This window comes from Esox lucius, chromosome 4, assembly GCF_011004845.1.
Source record: "Esox lucius isolate fEsoLuc1 chromosome 4, fEsoLuc1.pri, whole genome shotgun sequence".
NCBI classification, from domain to species: Eukaryota; Metazoa; Chordata; class Actinopteri; order Esociformes; family Esocidae; genus Esox; species Esox lucius.
In genome coordinates, this window is record NC_047572.1 from 31,603,404 (window position 1) to 31,623,810 (window position 20,407).

The 20,407-nt window shown below is 45.8% G+C and overlaps 1 protein-coding gene across 1 annotated transcript; it reads right to left on the bottom strand.

The window, feature by feature from the left end:
- Positions 1–9,651: 9,651 nt before the first annotated feature.
- Positions 9,652–19,785, bottom strand: slc7a11 (solute carrier family 7 member 11). Its single transcript, XM_010902165.4, has 12 exons — positions 18,890–19,785; positions 17,953–18,079; positions 17,329–17,444; positions 17,061–17,186; positions 16,787–16,886; positions 16,019–16,063; positions 15,312–15,435; positions 12,422–12,525; positions 11,839–11,935; positions 11,437–11,586; positions 11,028–11,205; positions 9,652–10,711 (listed from the first exon to the last, which is right to left on the bottom strand). The coding sequence occupies exons 1-12, from the start codon at positions 19,170–19,172 to the stop codon at positions 10,656–10,658; spliced, it is 1,506 nt and encodes a 501-aa protein (XP_010900467.1). The 5' UTR covers positions 19,173–19,785; the 3' UTR covers positions 9,652–10,655.
- Between the last annotated feature and the right edge of the window lie 622 nt (positions 19,786–20,407).

Here is a 20,407-nt window from a genome sequence, read left to right on the forward strand (position 1 = left end):
ACCTCCCACCTCACTCACAATGTGCTGTGAGACAGTTTCTCATGTCACAAACACTGCAGTGAGACAGGTTCTCCAGTATAATACTGTGCAGTTAGACAGGTTCTACATCAAAACATTGGGCAGTGAGACAGGTTGGTCATCAGACCCATACTGGAACTGTCTTAACTGTTTATAGAAATACAGATTATGTGTCTGAGTTTGAAACCAATATCTGGGATTTAGCTTTTCTCCTCGTCCTAAATCCCTTCGCCCACCTCTGCTGACATTAGCAAAGATGCTTTCAGGCATTTGGCCTCCTCAGTGTAAATAGGTGGCCAACTGGAATCCAACCCAGTGTGAAGCAGGAGCCAAAAGCAGTGTCTGCACTTTGGGTTCCCTCCTCAGTCTCTTCAGTTAAACCCTGTCATCAGATCACGCATCGAAACGGCCTCTCAATGTGGGGAGTTGCATTCAGTGTTTTCGGGGGTTTACACGTTTTTTGAGGGGTTGCATTGTTTGGGGGTGGGGTTGCACGGTTTGGAGTTTTGGTTTGGTTCATGTGAGATGCGTTGTACTCATCGATATTCTACTGCTGTTTCAGTTTATTTTGTAATGTTCAGATTCTTTTAACCGTCACTGATGAAACCATGGGAACACCATCAAACAGAAGATTGTTTTAGACCAGTATGTTTTGAATCTTCCTCCCTGAACAAGTAGAAGACATATAAAAAGACAATTCATAGATGTTATGGGTCTCCGAGGTTTTACCCACCATATCCAAAATCTATGTCGGATTTGTTATGTGGGAAACGAAACACTGTTTGATTGCTAAACTGGAGCTCTCTACAGATGTTTCATATCTCATTTCTTGCCATTGTGTGTGGGTTCCAAATTTTAAAGAAGTTGGGTGCTATCACCGCAGAATTTCTAAAGCAAACAATTGAATTTGAGTCCTCCAAAGAAACCATAGCCAAAGCCTGCCTCCCTCTCTCATCACGTCGGTTTAAATAACTTTTTAATGTGATGTTACGAGCATTTCAATATTTGCTCTACGACACAGATCTGCAGTCTTACCAAAATGTAATTGGTTCAGAAATCAAAGAGGTCTGTGTGCAAAGCCTGAAAAAGAGTTTCAAACAGCTGCTGAGAAACTCCTAAAAATTCTGACTATGATCTTATAGTTGTAATTGTGTTCGACTTTCAGCTGAAAATCTGATGAGGCGTCCTTAGTTCACTTACACTTGTCAGAGTGTGACAGGGGGCGGCTGCTCCACACTGTTCAATCATGCCATTGTACACATTTACTCTGACTCGTTCTCTCTCTCTTTCTGTCCTCTTTCTCTCCTCTGCCTCACTCATTAAGTCCTCTGTTCTTCTTTATCCCTTCGTCAGCCCTCTCCCAGACTTTTAACGTGAATCTTCATGAAGTTCTGCCGCTGTCGTTGTGCATGCGTTTTCTCACCTCTGTCTATCCCTCTCTCTTTTGATTTCACTCTCTCTTTCACTGCTTTCTTTTTTGCTTTCTCTCCATCTCACCTGCTGATTTGAAATACTCAATAATTACGGGAGCGCGAGATTGCCTGGTGGGCGTAGGGCCATTACTTGAAGTGTGGCTGGTTCAAATCCCCCAAGGTGAAAGATCTGTCCCTACGGCTTTGAGCAACATACTCTTAATCCTAATTGCTCCTGTAATTCGCTGTACTAAAAGACAAAACATTTCATGAAAAGGTAAGTAACAACTAAAAGTATTTCAAGGCGCTACTATCCAATGTCTCCCACTGTAGAAGAAGCTGTTGGGTTGAGTCACATGCTGAGATGGGAAAACATGACGGGTGATTAGTCGTGTTTGTCAAGTCATTCCCATGAGTACCAGGGAGGTCGATGAGCCTGAACGATGGAGGAAGAGGTGAAGCCTCAACGTGCCAGTGACCTCCCGGGGCCACAAAACGACCCAGTGTCATTGCTCTTCAACAATCCTTCCGAGATGTTGAGTCTAACTGTGATCTACGCATATTTACACAAACCATAAATGTATAAAAAAAAACTGTTTAAATAGTTTCTTTCTTGCATCGCTGCTGTATTCTGTAGACTGCCTGAACTTCCTCACTGTAAGGAGCTTTGCAGCTGTTTATCCTGGGGGTGTAGGAGGCTTCCGGCCCTCTAAGAGCCAGCGTTGGGAATGATCCCGACCGGAAGAGCAGGATTCCAAGGATCATCCTGGATGCGAAAGGTGAGGATTTGAGATGAGCCACTGCAGACTACTAGGCTCAGCTAAGAAATACACACACACACACACACACACACCTAGATACTCCTGTGCACAAGGCACACCTAAGCTCAAATCTAATCACACGCACACAGAACTGCATCAGCTAGTCGTCAAAAGGTCAGCAAATGTAAACACATCCTTAAGATTCCCCTTTTCAGGGCTGCAAAGGTCAACTTTAGGGACTGTTGTGAAGGTAAAACCTCTTTCTCTCTGAAAGCCTTCATCTCCATTCTTATGAAACAAGGGAAAGTTGTTGCTGCGAGTGATGAATGTATGCAAACGGACATTCCCCTGTGACAGGAACTGCAATAAAATATAATAATACCTGCAATAAGGCCCTCCAAAAAAACGGCGTACATATGTCCATCTGTCTGCCTGTGTGTAGTGAAGAGGAGAAATAGGGAGAAAGCAGTTGAGATTTTGATGGTGCATTATCATGTGTCCGGCTGTACCTCCTTCCGCTCCAACCAACATTGCCACAGAGATGTCCTGATGACTGCTGCTAGCTTCGATAAGACTCAAAGTCGTTCCAACAATGGCCATGAAGACGTCATGGTAACACAACCAGTAGCACTCACAGGGGACCACAATACAGGACAACCGGGGGGGAAGTGAAGCTGCAGTAACACAACAGGACAGAACAGGGACCTGCCACCAGAGTGGAAGGGTCAGTGTGTGTGTGTGTGTGTGTGTGTGGTGGGGGCTGTCCTTGTGTGTTTTTTGTGTCTGTTGTGGGGAGAGGTCTGTGTCTGTTGGTGGGAGGAGCCAGTGTCTGTTGGGGGAGGGGATTGTATCTGCTTGGGAGTGGGAACTGTGTTTGTTGGGGGAGGGGTCTGGGTCTGTTGGTGGGAGGAGCCAGTGTCTTTTTGGGTAGGGGATTGTATCTGCTTGGGAGAGGGAACTGTGTTTGTTTGGGGAGGGGTCTGTGTCTGTTGGTGGGAGGAGCCAGTGTCGGTTAGGGGAGGGGATTGTGTCTGCTTCTTGGGAGAGGGAACTGTGTTTGTTGGGGGAGGGTTCTGTGTCTGTTGGGGTAGGGTGTCTGATTCTGTTGAGGGAGGGGTCTGTGGCTGTTGGGAGAGGGGGTCTGTGTCTGTTGAGGGAGGGGCCTGTGTCTTTTGGGGGAGGTGTCTTTGTCTGTTGGGGGAGGGGCCTGTGTCTGTTAGGGGAGTGGTCTGTGTCTGTTTGGGGGGAGGGTCAGTGTCTGTTGGGTTAAGGGTTGGATCTCTGTGCTTATGTTTGTGTGTCTGTGTGCGTGTGCATTCGTGTGTATTTGTGTGTGCCTCTCCATGTGTGTGTTCCCTGTAGTGAGGCTTCATTCGCTCCAGCTATAACAACACACACCCAGAATGTACCATGTAATTCATGCAAACAGACCACCAGTGTTTGTGTGGATCCGGTCGGCCCGCGTCCTGTTTCATTTGGACCGGGGGACATGTCTGGGAGGCAATGACCTCTATAACCTCAATCTATATTGTCTCTCCTATCAGGGGAACAAACACACAGGTATTATATACACAGACACATATACACACACAAATGCTCACATACACACCGAAATAAACCCACAACAGAGCGAGTCTCCACCTCATCTTGCACTTAATCATTTGGAGGCCATTGTCATTCCCTGTGTAGGAGCAGCGGTTTTGCTTCATTGTGTTGAACAGGATAGATGTTGGCGTTGTAAATCAATGGTTAATATAAACCTTCTACACTGCATGGCAGGAAGTGTCCTTTATGGACTTTAAATGCATTTACTCCTGAGGTAAATATCACCTTGCCTCACTTTAACTCTTCAGTAAAGATCTGTGTGGTTTTTTGTTTATTTGTGGGTTTCTTTGTTTCTTTGTCCTGCATTTATGTGTGTATATATATATATATATTTATATATATATACATGTCTACTGCTCCAGAAAAAATTAAGAGACCACTGAACCTTTTTCTTTCCTTTCCAAAAAAGTTAAAAAAGAAAATCTTGAGTGAGGAACAGAAGTGTTCAATTTTTTTCTTCTGTTCCTCACTCAAAACCTTCCTTTTCAACTTTTTTGGAAAGGAAAGAAAAAGGTGCAGTGGTCTCTTAACTTTTTTCCTGAGATTTATATATAAATATACTACCGTTCAGAAGTTTGGGGTCACTTAGGAAATTACTTTGCTATCAAAAGAAAGCACTTTTTTCCCCCATTAAAGTAATACTGAATTGACCAGTGATACAATGTGGACATGTTCATGTTGGAAATGACTATTGTAGTTGGAAATTGCTTACTTTTTATGGAAAATCTGCATAGGTGTACAGAGGCCCATTATCAGCAAGCATCAGTCCTGTGGTCCAATAGATGGTCCTGTCAGTACACATAGTGGACTCATACGGTTTAGAATGGACAGCAACTGGAATGGAGTGGAATTACCCAGGTCTAAAATTGGCCTAATGAAAACAGCAGACTCCCTTGGGAAGCCTGGGTGCAAACAGGTGTACACACACAGACACACACACACAGACACGTAGACACACACACACACACAGACACACACACACACACACACACAGACACACACACACACAGACACACACACACACAGACACGTAGACACACACACACACACACACACAGACACGTAGACAGACACACACACACACACAGACACACACACACGCACACACACACACACACACGCACACACAGACCCACACACACACACACACACACACACAGACACACACACACACACACACACACACGGAGGGGCACGCGCTGGCCTGTAGTAGCAGGTAACCTGAGCCTAAATGATGCTGACAGGTCAAAACTGGCCAAGCCCCTAGGTTGTGTGTGTGTGCGCATTCCTGCTTGTGTCCATGTGTGCTTGTGCCTGATTTCATTTATCTGTGGGACATGTCGTCGCCATGGCCACTACTGGCCTCGTTGTGGTGACCAGCTCTGGCCAGATGAACTGTGGCTGGAAGGTCTTGCTGTTGGTTAGTGGACATGTGTGTGAAGGCCACCTGCCTGTGTTGTGATGACAGATAATTTCCTCTCTTCTTCTGCTGTCTTCTCCTCTCAGTTCATTCTTCTCTTCACACTCACCTCTCACTCTCCTGTACTCTCTCCTCCCTTTTCCCCTCTTTTCTCCTCCTCTCGTCTCTTTCTTTTGTCTGTTCTTTCTCTCTCTCTATTTCTCTCCTGTCCTCTCTCCTGTCCTCTCTCTCCTCCCATCAAAGTGGCAACACTATGGCAACAGTGAGTCATCGTCTACAACATGGATAGCCAATGAAATGCAGAGTTAAAATCACCACTTTTGCCAGGCAACAATCAGCAGTGCTCCAGAACATAAATCACATCCACAGGTGAGGATGACATTCATTTTAAATACTGTCTTCAATATATTTAAATCACGTCCAGAGGTGAGGATGAAATCCATTCATAACCGCTGTCTTTAATATACATAAATCACATCCACAGGTGAGGATGGCATCCATTCCAAACCGCTGTCTTCAATATATTTAAATCACATCCACAGGTGAGGATGACATCCATTTTAACTGCTGTCTTCAATATTCTTAAATCACATCTACAGGTGAGGTTGACATCCATTCATAACCGCTGTCTTTGGTATACTTAAATCACATCTACAGTTTGAGGGTGACACCCATGTATGACTACTATCTTCTGATTAGTTATCTTCAACCTATCTTCAGACAAGGATATACTGTAGCCCAGCAGCGTAATCCCATCGCACACACAGATTCCATGTGTGTGCAGGTTAGACTGTGTTACGGTCTCATGGAGCTAACTTCATAAGAGCATTGCACAGGCAGGGCCAGGGTTGTGTGTTCAGTGTTCAAATCCCATGTGGGACCATTTTGAAAAGGGTGTGCGGTCGCTACCTTATGCCGACCTCGGCTAAAACCACTTAAGAAAAAAAAACACACACGTAAAATACAAAGAAAATTGTGCCGCTGCACTTAAATCAAGCCCACAAATGGTTTAACTGGTCCACACGAATCCCGTCATGATTCAGTCTAATCTAATCAGTTGTCTAACATTGCCAGACTCATTACATGAACACCAACTACTGTCCCACAGAACTTGATAAAACGTTTAGCCCAGTGCCTGCAGTGTGTGTGTGTGTGTGTGTTTGTGTCCGCGTGTGTTCATGCACCAGTGATTTTGCCGTCAAGTGTCCCGAGGGCAGCCGCCGTGCTCTTTACAAATTAGTGGATCCATCAAGCTGGGGGGGGACAGTGTCTGTGGTCACCATTAGTCACTGCAGGTGAGTCACGTGAAAGCCGCTCAGTCAGTCACAGTGACAGCAAGACACAGCAGGCCTTCACCTTTATCCATTCTGCCCCGGTTTACACACACACACACCCACGCACACAAACATACACACACACATATACATGCACACAAACATACACACACACCCACGCACACAAACATACACACACACATATACATGCACACAAACATACACACACACGCACGCATACACACACACACACATACACACACACCCACACACACAAACACACACACACACATATACATGCACACAAACATACACACACATACACACACACACCTACACGCACACACACACACACATACACCAACACACACACGTACACACACAAACACAGATACACACACTGGTCTGCTACTTCAACCTGACCTCACACAGAGGGGAATCAGGCGGACATAATCTTGCGAGTGGGCGGATCCCACCTGAAGGCATCATGCTCTTTTAATGACAGTGACCCACAACCATTCAAGTAAACCTCCTCTGTGCTGCTCACACACACACACACACACACACACACGTACACAAACAAACACACAAACACACATTCGGCTGGCACGATTAGTCATCCTTAGCCTGTAGACTCCTTTGTGTGAGAGGACTGCGTCACATTCCCTAACCCTGATTGAGCTTCTAAGAAACCTATTAGAATCCCGTATCCATGTGATCTCTGACCCTTCAATAACCAGGTCATTTCCTGTTAGAGGTCACCTACCACATCTCAGCCCTCTGACATTCCAGCTATGAATGACTCTCTCTTTGTTCTGGTCTATTTCTCTCTTTCTCTATTCTCTTTTATCCTCTTTCTTTCCCTCCATAAATTGTCAGTCATTTTTATTGCTTTCTCTGTATTTCCATCACTCCTTTGTCTCTCTCGCTCTCACTCCATCTCTTGATCTTTCTCTGTGTCTGCCTGTTTCTTGCAGCGAAGGTCTAAAGGCCTTGTTAGATCCATCAACAGATCGTGGCATTGCTTTAATGCACTGGCTTTCACTGTGGTCTGACTGAAAGGGCCTGTTGTTAGTTCTGTGGTAGTTAGTGGTTGATATGTGTGGTCTGTTCTCCACACTGTGGTGTTTTCATACTCATGACTTCATATCATCCACAAAAACAATATTTTCACACACAAATAATTATAAAATAATAGTAAAAGCAAATAAACCTTGGTTTCCTTTGCTGGTAACATTTATTTCAATGGTTTGCTTGGTTGTATTCTGTTCTCCATATTGTTATACACAATATTCATGAATATTATTGTAGTATTATTTGACTTGTAGAAATGTAAACCAGTATGTTAATTCATTTTTAATTTTTTGTGTTTTTTTCTTATGTTTTTGTGATTTCGGGCAACAAGGCCTTTAAAAAGAAAAGAGGAAAACAATATTTACTGTTGTTTGTATCGAAAATGCTTGAAATGTACAGAGCTACAATCAAGTTGTTGGAGACCGGTCTTGATGTTAACTTGCGGGAGAAACAAGTACAATCCTTCCTAAAGCAAAGAGAGGTGGAGACAGGCTGAACGAACACATTGATTAAGATATGAATGTCTCAGGTTTAGTACTGAAGATGACCACCTCTGAATCAGAGGACAAGACTGTTAATCTGCACTGTACTGCCCCCCGGTGTCAATTCAGTGAACTGCATGGTACGATAACTGATGCTGAAAGCCAACATCCGGAAAGATAGAAATATAGGGAGAGAGGGAAGGAGAGAAACAAAGTGTGTGTGTGTGTGTGTGTGTGTGACTGTGTGTGTTTTGGTCTGCGTGTGTGTGAGGCTGAGTGTGTATGTTTTCGCGTGTGTTTGTGTCTGTGTGTCTGTTAGTCTGACTGTGTGTGTGGGTGGGTAAGTGTGTGTGCATGTGTGTGTGAGTGTTTTCTGTGTGTGTGTTTGTGTGTGTGTGTGTGTGTGTGGGTGTGTGTTGCTAAGCAGAAAGAAAGGTCAGACAGACTGAGACTTCAGAGACTTGAACACAGAGCAGCATACAGAAGAGAAGAGGAGGAAGATGATGAAGAGTTGCAGGAAGAAATATGAGGGAAGAAAAAAGAAGAGGACGAAGGGGGAAGAGGAGAAACGCCATGACAAGAATAGAGAAAAGGCATCCATAAACTGAGCGGGGTCTCCTTGACCCTTGACCCGAATGCCAGCCGGGGGAGGAGACTAACTCGGTGCATGATGTCGATGTGGAGGAGAGAGGAAGAGGAGGAGAGGAAGAGGAGGAGAGGAAGGGGCGATAACAGAATGTAGCCATCAGGAGTTTATGTGTAAACATGATCGGGCCATGTGTTCTCAGGCTCGTGTTTCCTAATGTAAGGCACAATATGCAAGTCCTTAGCAAGATGGGAAAACACACACACTTTCACTCCCTCTCCCACTTTCTTTCTCTCACTGCCTCTCTCTCCTTTTTCCCCTCTCCCGGGCAGTGTGCCTGGTCTTGGCTGTGGAGTTGGAGTGGGATTCTCTCTTTTTGTCTCTACTCTGGGCTGCTGGCAAGAATAGTAGTGTGCTCACTCACATGTGTGTCACAGTATTAGCCTCTGGTACCCAGCCAGTGTGTGTGTGTGTGTGTGTGCGTGTGCGTGTGTGTGTGCATGTGTGTGCGTGTGTGTGTGCGTGTGTGTGTGTGCGTGTGGGTGTGTGTGTGTGTGTGTGTGTGTGTGTACACCAGTGTAAAGGGTTTCATAGCTTTAATAACCCTGGTGTGAATAATCTGTGGTAATAGAGCTATTCTGCTCGGTGCGTTTGAAGCTTAAATGCCAGAGCACATACAAACAAGCACACACACACACGCACAAATGCATGCACGCACGCACACACACACACAGAAACAGATTCTGCATATGGCGAGGAAACAGAAACAAACAACCAACAACTCTCAAGGTTGCCATGTTCACCAAGTGAGAACAACATCATGTAAGCCGCGCACAACTTGTTATTCGCGTTGCCAGCAGACTACAGGGGTGGACTGTCTCTTATGAACTGGAAATAAATATACCTATTTTCCCTATGAACTCAAAAATCATTGTTGCCTAAGTTATGCAGACCATGATCTTTAAAAACATTCCCTTGTCCTGAACATGTGTTTGAATAAGGTTAAATATAAAACTGTAACACATCAAGGTTGATTTTAATCTCTGTATGTTTCACATTAATCTGGAGATTCAGTAGAAGTCCCCCCTATACTGAGGGTCACCTATATTAATGGGGTGCATGTTTTTTCACATTCTATATAAACAGTCACTGATCTGATTTCATTTCCCCAAAATATAGAAATGTCTACTGTTAGCTTCGCCTATAAGGCCCACGTTCACTCTGAATGAGTATCCAGGGCTGACTGAGTGGTAATATCTAACGGCTGATGTTAGCTGTGACAGTGACTAATGCCAAACAGTACTACGTTAAACCACTTGGCTGTGTTCAACAGGTGAGGGAAGTTCCTAATGAAGAGTTAAGTGACCAGCTAAAGGCAGTTTATTTAGGCCTTAGTTTGGGTTTTCCCACGCCTGGTGAACACTGGGGAAGTTAATTTACTTTTAATACCTCTGACACCAATGAATCCTTTCAAAATGACCAAAGGCTAGGTGTGATTGTAGATAATGCTGGCTGTAAACACAACTCCGGCTCAGTGTTATTGTAGATAGATACACTGCAGGCTTTCAGGGGTCCCTTGGCACTGCAGGCTTTCAGGGGTCCCTTGGCTCTGATGGGTCCCTCTGCGAGACAGGGCCCCCACTGCAAACTGGAAGGGCAGGGGTTCCACATACAGATTACCTGTTAATCCCAAACAGAGAGAAACACAGCCCTAACCCCATTTAGATGGTGAGAGCAGAACCAGGCGGATCCAGAATCAAGTTGATCCAGAACATGGCTGTTCCAGAACAGGGCTGATCCAGGACAGGGCTGATCCTGTATAGAGCAGGTTAGCAGGATAGGAGAGTCCTGCTCCTTTATCATATGAAATGGCACAATCGAGGATCCACTCGGTGTGAAGTCCTTGGGTGGGGTGGGGATCTGGCGTGGGATTTGACGTGGGGTTCTGGTGTGGGGATCTGGCGTGGGGATCTGGCGTGGGGATCTGTCATGCGGATCTGTAGTGGGGATCTGTTGTCAAGTGTCAGTGTTCTGCAGGGATCACCTCCAGGATGATCTGGATAGCTCTGTTGAAGGAATCTGGAGAAATAATAAGACCAAACATGAATGGAAAAACAATTACATTCCCATTTCGTGTTCAGCGGCTGGGACACTAAGTGTGCAAAGTGTCAAAATGGACACATTACTGAAAAAAGCAGCAGATAGGATGATGGGATGCCATGCTGGAAATTGACTGGGAATTGATTATGTGTCACGGTAAGCTATGCATGCATTTTTCCACAGTCCACTGAAGCACCGATTCATTCCTTGGGGTTGACAGATGTTTTCCACCAAGATGAATCAAGGCCATCTGTTCGACTGCAGCGGGTGATTGAGGTAAGGATTTACGTGTTACCTAAACCCTCCTGTAGCCACTTGGGCCTGCGGTCAAACACGATGAAGATGTAGTAGGCCGGGATTCCTGTCAGGGAGATGGCGAATCCAATCCCCGTGTTGAGAGGGTCGGAGTACAGCGAGAGGAACACCATGAAGAAGCAGGTGAATGAGAAGACGGCCGGAATGATCAATGGAACCTGGACAGGACAGACAGAAGTGCTCGGTGGTTAGATTTCTTCTGAATAAAACCCATTGTTATTGTTACGTTAATTGTGCGTCCGTGTGCGTAAGATCTCTGCCCTTTGGGCCCAGTCCCCCACAGCGTATCCATGTTGCACCCATGTGTTCGTGGCCGTTGATGTGTGTGTCTGTGGGTTTGTATGGAACCGCTAGCCAGCTCTTTGTGCGTTCGCCTGCGTTCGACCGACCTTGAAGGGCCGTGGCATGTCGGGGCGAGTGTATCTCATGTAGATCAGGCCCAGCGTGGCCACACCAATGAAGAGCCAGCGGAGGAAGCTCATGAAGTTCAACAGGCTGTAGATGTCGCCCACAAAGAGCTGAAACATTGTCATGGGGTACTGAAAACACAGAGACAGGCGAGAGACCCGGAGAACGAGGGACAGAGAGAGAGAGTGAGACAGAGAGAGAGAGAGAGAGTGAGACACAGAGAGAGAGAGGGGAACAAACGTTGATCAATCCTGTCGTGCCAGAAATGTTCACAAAGCATCTTAACTTAGGAAGGAATTCTTTTTTAACCAGGATGAGCTGAGCCCTCATGAAGACAGGAAGTAATGTGTCTATACAACACTGAGTGTCCACGTTGGTCTCACCAGAACAAGGACAGCTGCCAAAGGTGTGTGCCTCCGAACGTGGATCATGGACAATACCTCCGGGAGATGGCCCTCACGAGACGCCACGTAGAACATTCTAGAACAACCAACACAATTACACACAGCTTTGAGCAAGGAATTAGCACATAAATGTTGGTTATTTAGCAGACACACTTATCCAGAGCGACTTCTTAAGGTGTCTTGGAAAACCAACATCTGACAATCATAATAAGTACACTTTCCTTCATTATAGCCATTAGTTAGCAAAGTCAGTTTTAGACTCTGATGATAAAAAGCTTCATTGCCATCAGAGTCTTGAGACTCCGTAACTGAATTCTAAGAGAATCAAAAGTAGGAAACTTCACATGAATATCCACAATGATAGATACATGTAACGTTCTCAGGTAACGTTACTGTGTTCAAACACTTTGCTGCATATTCTATGTTCAAGGTTTGGCAGCTGAATGTAAAAATATCGGTGAGATTCCTCACAGAGATCAGGACAGGGACGAAAAGGCATTTTTCATTATCCAACATGAAACAGCCAAGGATGCAGTTTGACACTTGAGTTGACGCAGCCCACCTTGAGAAAGCAAATAAGCCGCCGTTCATCGAACCGAAGCACGACAAGGCTACAAATATCGGCACCGCCAATGAAAAGTTCCCCATCGTTTTCTCTGCAAATGTCTGTACAAAAAAGAACAGAAAAAGAGAGAGAAACATTGAGACAGTGGGAATAACGGGCACACAAAGAGACAAAGAGAGACAGGCAGAAGGAGATGAAGAGAATGAATTTCAATTCAATTAGCTTTTCGTTTAAGAACATATTCGCAGCTAATTGCTTTTACACTTTCCTTAAGTGCTGCATCACAGGCCGTTTAAGTTGTAATGAAACCTACTACATTAGAAAGGTCTGATCAGATCAGAGACCTTTTAGTGACTGGAGCTCAACCTGCACCGAGCCGGCCATAGAGCAGTGTACATTGCAGGTTGTGTTTAAGGCTATGTAATTTACACTGCACCTAATGCAATTACCATTGAGAGGGATACACTGTGTGGAATCCCACCAGACCGTGCCAGGAGGCCATCAGGGTTGGGCTTAATGATGGGCCATTAGGAGTAGTTTAGAGTGCAGGGAAGCTACATCGCTGATCAGTCACCTCTCTGAGCTAAATGGAATCAGGCCCTAACAAACCACTGAGGAACGAGCTGTGAGACCGCTGTCAAGTGTGTCGATAGCTCACACATCAAATCTACAACTGCATCAAATGGGACTATAATATTTACCTACACCAATATGACTAATATTAACCCCGCCAATATGACTAATATTAACCCCCGCCAATATGACTAATATTAACCCCCGCCAATTGGATTATAATATTAACACCAGCCAATACGACGATAAAAATAATTCCAGCCAACAGGACTCTGATATTAACTCCAGCCAATAGGACTTTTACATTCACCCCAGCTAAAAGGACCCTAATATTAACTCCAGCCAACAGGACTCTGATATTAACTCCAGCCAACAGGACTATGATATTAACTCCAGCCATCATCATTTTTCTTCCGCTTATCCGAGGCCGGGTCGCAGGGGCAGCAGTCTAAGCAGAGATGCCCAGACCTCTGCCTAGACACTTCCTCCAGCTCTTCCGGGGGGACACCGAGGCGTTCCCAGGCCAGCCGGGAGACATAGTCCCTCCAGCGTGTCCTAGGTCTTCCCTGCAGTCTCCTCTCGGTGGGACGGGCCCGGAACACCTTCCCAGGAAAGCGTTCCGGAGGCATCCTAAACAGATGCCCAAGCCACCTCAGCTGACCCCTCTCGATGTGGAGGAGCAGCGGCTCTACTCTGAGCTCCTCCCGGGTGACCGAGCTTCTCACCCTATCTCTAAGGGATCGCCCATCCACCCTGCGGAGAAAGCTCATTTTGACCGCCTCTATCCGGGATCTTGTCCTTTCGGTCATGACCCAAAGCTCATGACCATAGGTGAGATTAGGAACATAGATTGACCGGTAAATCGAGAGCTTTACCGGTGGCAAGCCACCCTTTTCCGATTGAGGACCATGGCCTCGGATTTGGAGGTACTGATTCTCATCTCCACCGCTTCACACTCGGCTGCAAACCGTCCCAGTGCATGCTGAAGTTCCTGGTTTGAAGGGGCCAACACGACAACATCGTCCACAAAGAGCAGAGACAAAATCGTGTGGTCCCCAAACCTGACACCCTCCGGCCCCTGGCTGCGCCTAGAAATTCTGTCCATAAAAATTACGAACAGAACCGGCGACAAAGGGCAGCCCTGCCGGAGTCCAACATGCACTGGGAACAAGTCTGACTTACTGCCGGCAATGCGGACCAAGCTTCTGCTTCGGTCGTACAGGGACCTGACAGCCCTTAGCAAAGGACCCAGGACCCCATATTCCCGAAGCACTCTCCACAGGATGCCGCGAGGGACACAGTCGAATGCCTTCTCCAAATCCACAAAGCACATGTGGATTGATTGGGCAAACTCCCATGAACTCTCAAGCACCCCGTAGAGGGTATAGAGCTGGTCCAGTGCTCCATGGCCGACAACCACACTGTTCATCCTGAATCCGAGGTTCTACTATCGGCCATATTCTCCTCTCCAGTACCCTGGCATAGACTTTCCCGGGGAGGCTGAGAAGTGTGATTCGCCTATAGTTGGAACACACCCTCCGGTCCCCCTTCTTAAAAAGAGGGACCACCACCCCGGTCTGCCATCCCAGAGGCACTGTCCCCGACCGCCACGCGATGTTGCTCAGGCATGTCAACCAAGACAGCCCCACAACATCCAGAGACTTGAGGTACTCAAGGCGGATCTCATCCACCCCCGGTGCCTTGCCACCGAGGAGTTTCTTCACTACCTCTGTGACTTCAGCCCGGGTGATGGACGAGTCCACCTCTGAGCCCTCATCCTCTGCTTCCTCAATGGAAGACGTGATGGCGGGATTGAGGAGATCCTCGAAGTACTCCTTCCACCGCCCGACGACATCCCCAGTTGAGGTCAACAGCTGCCCACCTCTACTGTAAACAGCGTTGGTAGGGCACTGTTTTCCTCTCCTGAGGCGCCGGACGGTTTGCCAGAATCTCTTCAAGGCCAGCCAATAGTCCTTCTCCATGGCCTCACCGAACTCCTCCCAGGCCTGAGTTTTTGCCTCCACAACCACCCGGGCTGCAGTCCGCTTGGCCTCCAGCCAACAGGACTCTGATATTCACCCCAGCTAACAGAACCCTAATATTAACTCTAGCCAATAGGACTGATATTTACTCCAGCCAATGGGACTCTAACATTTATTACAGCCAATAGGACTCTAATATTATACCCAGCTAATAGGACTCTAATAATAACCCCATCCAATAGGACGCTAATAATAACCCCAGCCAATAAGACTGTAATATTAACACCAGCCATTAGTGGTGGTACAATTAGAGAGGCCAATAGAGGGCTTACCACGGCAACGGCCTCAGAAGCCAACAGCTCCTCTGCTGACATCACAGTGTAGTACGCCACATTGGTTAGAACATAGCAGGATGTTACTATCGCCATGGAGATGCAGATGGCCAATGGGACAGTCCTGTGTGTAAATGATGACGCAATGTCAGAGCAATTCTCTAATCTGCTATTTCTATATTTTTTTTAGTCATCTGCTCGAATCAGCCAGGGATTTGGTGTCCATTGGGCAAATTTAAATGCGTCCCACTTTGAAAAAAACCTTCGAGGGGGACTACTTGAACTCAGAATTGAGACAATAAACACACCCCTGCTGTCTTTGTGTTGTACAATAAAATCTCATCTTGTTGTCCCAGTCCTTGTTCATCTGGTCATGCTACCAACCTGGACTAAGTTTAAATAGACTCTGGACATTTATTAATTATTAAAACGTTTACTCTTAATATGTTCACCCGTCACAGCCAGAAGAAGACTGGTCACCCCTCTGAGCCTGGTTCCTCTCTAGATTTCTTCCTAAATTCTTCTTAGGGAGATTTTCCTAGCCACTGAAATTCAATACTACTGTTGTTTGCTCTTTGGGGTTTAAGGCCGGGTGTTTTGTAAAAGCACTGCTGATGTAAAAAAAAGCACTGCTGATGTAAAAAGGGCTTTATAAATACATTTGATTGATTGATTGATTGATTTAGAACTGCAGAGGACACACTCACCTTTCTGGATTATCAACTTCCTCTGTCACAAAGTTCAGGTAAAACCTGTGCATGAAAAGCAGAAACAAGTATGTTATATAAAAAGTCAACAAGAATATTCATAAACTAAGGCCCGCGGGCCTGAATCCAGCCCACCAGGCAATTTCATGCATTTTTGTTTAATACAAATAAACACTTAATATCCAAATAAATTACTTGATTTCGACTTTCAGGTGCCTAACACTTGTGAATAGTAGTGTATTGCATTCTCTACTGTAAGTCACTCTGAATTAGACCATTGGTGATATTACTCACAGTCACATCCAAATGAATCGGCATCCTTGATAAATATCTCAGTAAGAAAAGGATGTCATAGAACTGTGAATGTTACCTACGGGGAGCGGTTCTAATATCCACGGGTTCAATGTCATATATAATATAATATGCATGGGTTCAATGTCATATATAATTACAGACAAACAGGCTCAGAGGCGCTGTTCTTGCAAGGCTGCCAGTAATTCTTACACTACCATTTTTGGGGGAAATACATTTCTAATTTGAGGCTTTTTAATTGATTCCCTTGAATCATTAATACAGTACAATGTTTCTCATATATATATTAGGGTTATATACTCATGTACAGTATATGCATAAATATTAAATATACATATATCAAGGTGAGATATTCATGTACAGTAAATACATAAATATGATATATATATTAGAGTTCGATATCCATGTCTTTATATACAGTAGACATATATCTGTATATTAGTAGGCAATACCCACCATCCAGCATATGCGTACATCCCAGAGTAGAAAGCCAGAGGTAGACCTGAGAGCTGGACATTACTGATCTCAAATGCATTATCAAAGTTCTTAGTCTCCCCTGCAAAGACAAACACACACAAACACACACACACACACGCACACATATAAAAAACAAACACAGAGACAAACATACTCAAAGAAAGAGTTACACACCTACCCAGAAATATCAATACTTGTTGTTGAGTGTTTCACAAGGTATACATGTTTCTCGGGCGGAGTAGGGGGGGCTGACCTTTGAAGAGCATATAAAGACCAGGCACGATGATGATGAGGATAGCCAGCAGCTTGCTAAATGTGAGGAAGATCTGTATCCTGTTGGTCCAGCTGGTGCTCATGCTGTTCAGGTACATCACTGATGCTGTGGAGTAGAGCACAAACACACACACACACACACACACAGACACACACACATTTTATCTGAGACAGTTGCGCTGAAAAAATCCAATATTTCATCATTTGTTCAATTCCATATTGTACCGTAGCATAAATCTGAAACATACTTATCCCTACAGAGGTGGTCAGTTTAATAGCCAGCTCAGGCACTCCACAGGGCATGAATAAGGGTTCCAGTATGTACTGTCCGAAGGCCAGGGATATCACAGCCAACCCTGCAGGCCTGGAATAGACATCATCGTCAAACATACACCCAAAAACTCTGACCCTGAAAACCATGAGCAGCAAAGACAGAGGAAAACCACTGACCCACAAATCTGTCGGATCTGGGGCAACATTCACAGAGTGTAGGGGGGAATGTGATGTCCAATCGACCCATATCTTCCTTACACATCCTCCCTTTGACACACACCTGTCTTACACATCCTCCCTATGATACATACGATGCATCCGACAAACACCGACAATCCAAAAACACGACGTCTTCCACCTCCAGACGCAAGGCCAGTCCGGTGTTTTCCTTGGGTCTTAGCTTTCACAAAAATCAAATGAGCTTTGCTCAGTCCTTGGACCCACTCCCAGATCAGAAGTGAATCAAGTTGAATGCACGTTCATGTTCAATTGTGTTTTGTATGAAAGTGTATTTTGTTCTTTCTGTATCTGTGTTTATCACACACAAACACGCACACATATAACACTATAAAGATACACACTCACACACACACACACACCTGATAGCGATAAGGTCCGCCCAGAGGCGAATGAAGGCCATTTGTGGCCCAAAAGCCTCCTTGATGTAAGTATAATGTCCTCCAGACTTCTTGATACTGGTTCCCAGCTCTGCATAGGACAGTGCCCCTAGGACGCCAGACAGACACAGATTTACTACAGGGAATTGGCTGGTCGGCCAAAAACATTCACAGCAAGAGACAGATCCGTGGTTACAATGAAAAGAGGATCTGACCCATTGCATTCATATTCAATAGTATGTATGTGGGTGTGTGTGTGTGTGTGTGTGCGCATTCGTATGTGTCAGTTAACATGTGTGCTCGTGTTTATACGTGTGTGTGAGAGAGAGACAGAGATTAAGAGATAAATACTCTGGGAAGGCTGAAGGGAAGACTGAGGTTAGTGCGAAGGGTAATTGCTGCTGTTTCAGCTGCAAGGCAATAGTTACATTACTTTGGTAATTACAGCAACATGATGGAATAACACAATGGAAACAGCAGAAGCTTTATCACAGCGGTAGATTGTTACCCATGTTAAACTACGCCCCTGGGTTTTCATGCACATTCATCGTTTCGAGAAAAAGGTCTTTCACTAGTTTTGCGTTACATAAATAAGTGGATGCACTAGTCGTTCTCTAGCAGCTCCGACTGAGAAATACTGTGCAGAGCAAAAATGCACCTGATAGGATTGTGACGTGGCGATGTCTCCCTTAGCCATACTTAAGGTGAACACGCTGACTGTTAGTCACCCTGGATCAGGGCGTCTGCCAACTGACTCAAATGCAAACGTGCAGTAGAGTTGCATCAGCTCCAATTCCCTTGGGGGAAAGGAAGCTGGGGAGCCATAGCCAAAAGCGTCCCATCCCCCCACTCTCCCCCTTCCTCCTTCTCCCTCTCCTTCCCTCTCGGAGGCGAAGTGTCGTTGTGACCAAAAACTCACCGAACAGTGACAGCACTCCACAGGCAATCCACACTACCAGGGACATCCCGACACTCCCGGAATGCTTTAGGATGCCCTTTGGGGAGATAAAGATTCCCGCTCCGATGATGGTGCCGATGATGATGGAGATTCCTCGGAGCAGGGTGACCTTCTTCTTGAGCTCTACCTTTCCAGCCGGAGCGTCTGGGTCCTCTTTTGGGGCCGCGGTATACCCAGGGTGTACCCCATTCTGAGTCGAATTTTTTATGACTGTGCCCTCACCACTGACTGATCTCTTGGTCATCCTTGCTCTCTCCCTCACACACACACACACACTCACACTCTATCTCCTTCTGACACTGGGTCCCAAAACAATAGTAGTGTGTGTGTATCTTTTCTCTTCCGTCTGCAGTGACCTGTTGCTGTGGCTAGCGGTAAGTCCCTCTGAAAGAGTAGGTTGTTCCTGGTCCTCCAGTCAAAAGAGTTGTAGCACTGTGAGTTAGACCAAACCTCTAGGGAACAGCCTATCCTACCCTCTCCCAGTCTCGCTGGGACTCACACACACACACACACACACCCACGTGCACACAGAGACACACTGTAACCCCTGCTCCAAAGACCCACTCATTAGTTTTCCCTCAAAGCCTCTCTCTCTCTCTCTTTCTCCCACTTTGTTTCGCTGCGTAAGACTTTTCTCCCCTCTCTCACCCTCTTTTGTGTCTCTCCAGGGCTCCCACTCTGTCCAGTTTCTGGGGCGTGTGAGCAGAGCCAGGCTGCCAGTGTTGTCTGTTAGTGTCGAGTCCCTCAAGCTCTGGATGTCAGTGATGAATAGTCACCTGAGTGTCGGAACGTCTCAGAGCCAACCTCCCCTTTGAGGTTTCCAAAACCACCCAGGGAAAAAAGTGCTCAGTCATCCTCAGTTGGCTGTTTGGCAGTGGTGCTAATGCAAATGGTAACACCTCTTACGTCACACGACTTCCTCAATGCCCGAAGGGGCTGAATTAGTCACCACGCCTACCCTGTGAATACTGACTTGGCTGCTGGTTCCATTGGACGCAATACTACGTTGAACAAACACTTCCGAGACAGATTAGAAAAGCAAACAATCCTGTGTTTTTCCTGTAACTTTAGAAGTTGCAGGGGAGTATCACATTTTCATGTAAACATCTTCTTTTTTGAAATGTTGAGCTAACCAATTATACCGGTACAGCAACTGTATCACTTCCTAATTAACTGCCATACAAACTAGGTCAGAAGCCCCGAGGTTGAGATAAAGAACCTGGAATAATAGGGCAAGCTGCCATTTCGGCTCTGAGAAGACACGCTAGCGGTTCCAGTCGCAGAGGACACCTGGAAAGTGAACCAGTGTGGCTTGCCTATAGGTCTGGGCACGGGGAGTGTCTAGTGGAAACATGATGCAACATTGCATCTGCCTGCCGGATGTGAAAAGCCAGGTGGTGAGTGGTTACAAAACCATGGTACACTGCTCAGGGGAAGTGTTTACATACAGGCACATTTCAATGTCACTTTAGCCGCGGA

What these genes read in the sequence shown, in the direction of transcription:
- slc7a11 (XM_010902165.4), bottom strand. Translation starts at nt 19,172, where the DNA reads ATGACCAAGAGATCAGTCAGTGGTGAGGGCACAGTCATAAAAAATTCG. An exon ending in GCGGACCTTATCGCTATCAG is followed by an intron (nt 17,445 to 17,952) that starts GTGTGTGTGTGT and finishes TGTCTATTCCAG; the next exon opens with GCCTGCAGGGTTGGCTGTGA. An exon ending in GACCACCTCTGTAGGGATAA is followed by an intron (nt 17,187 to 17,328) that starts GTATGTTTCAGA and finishes TCTACTCCACAG; the next exon opens with CATCAGTGATGTACCTGAAC.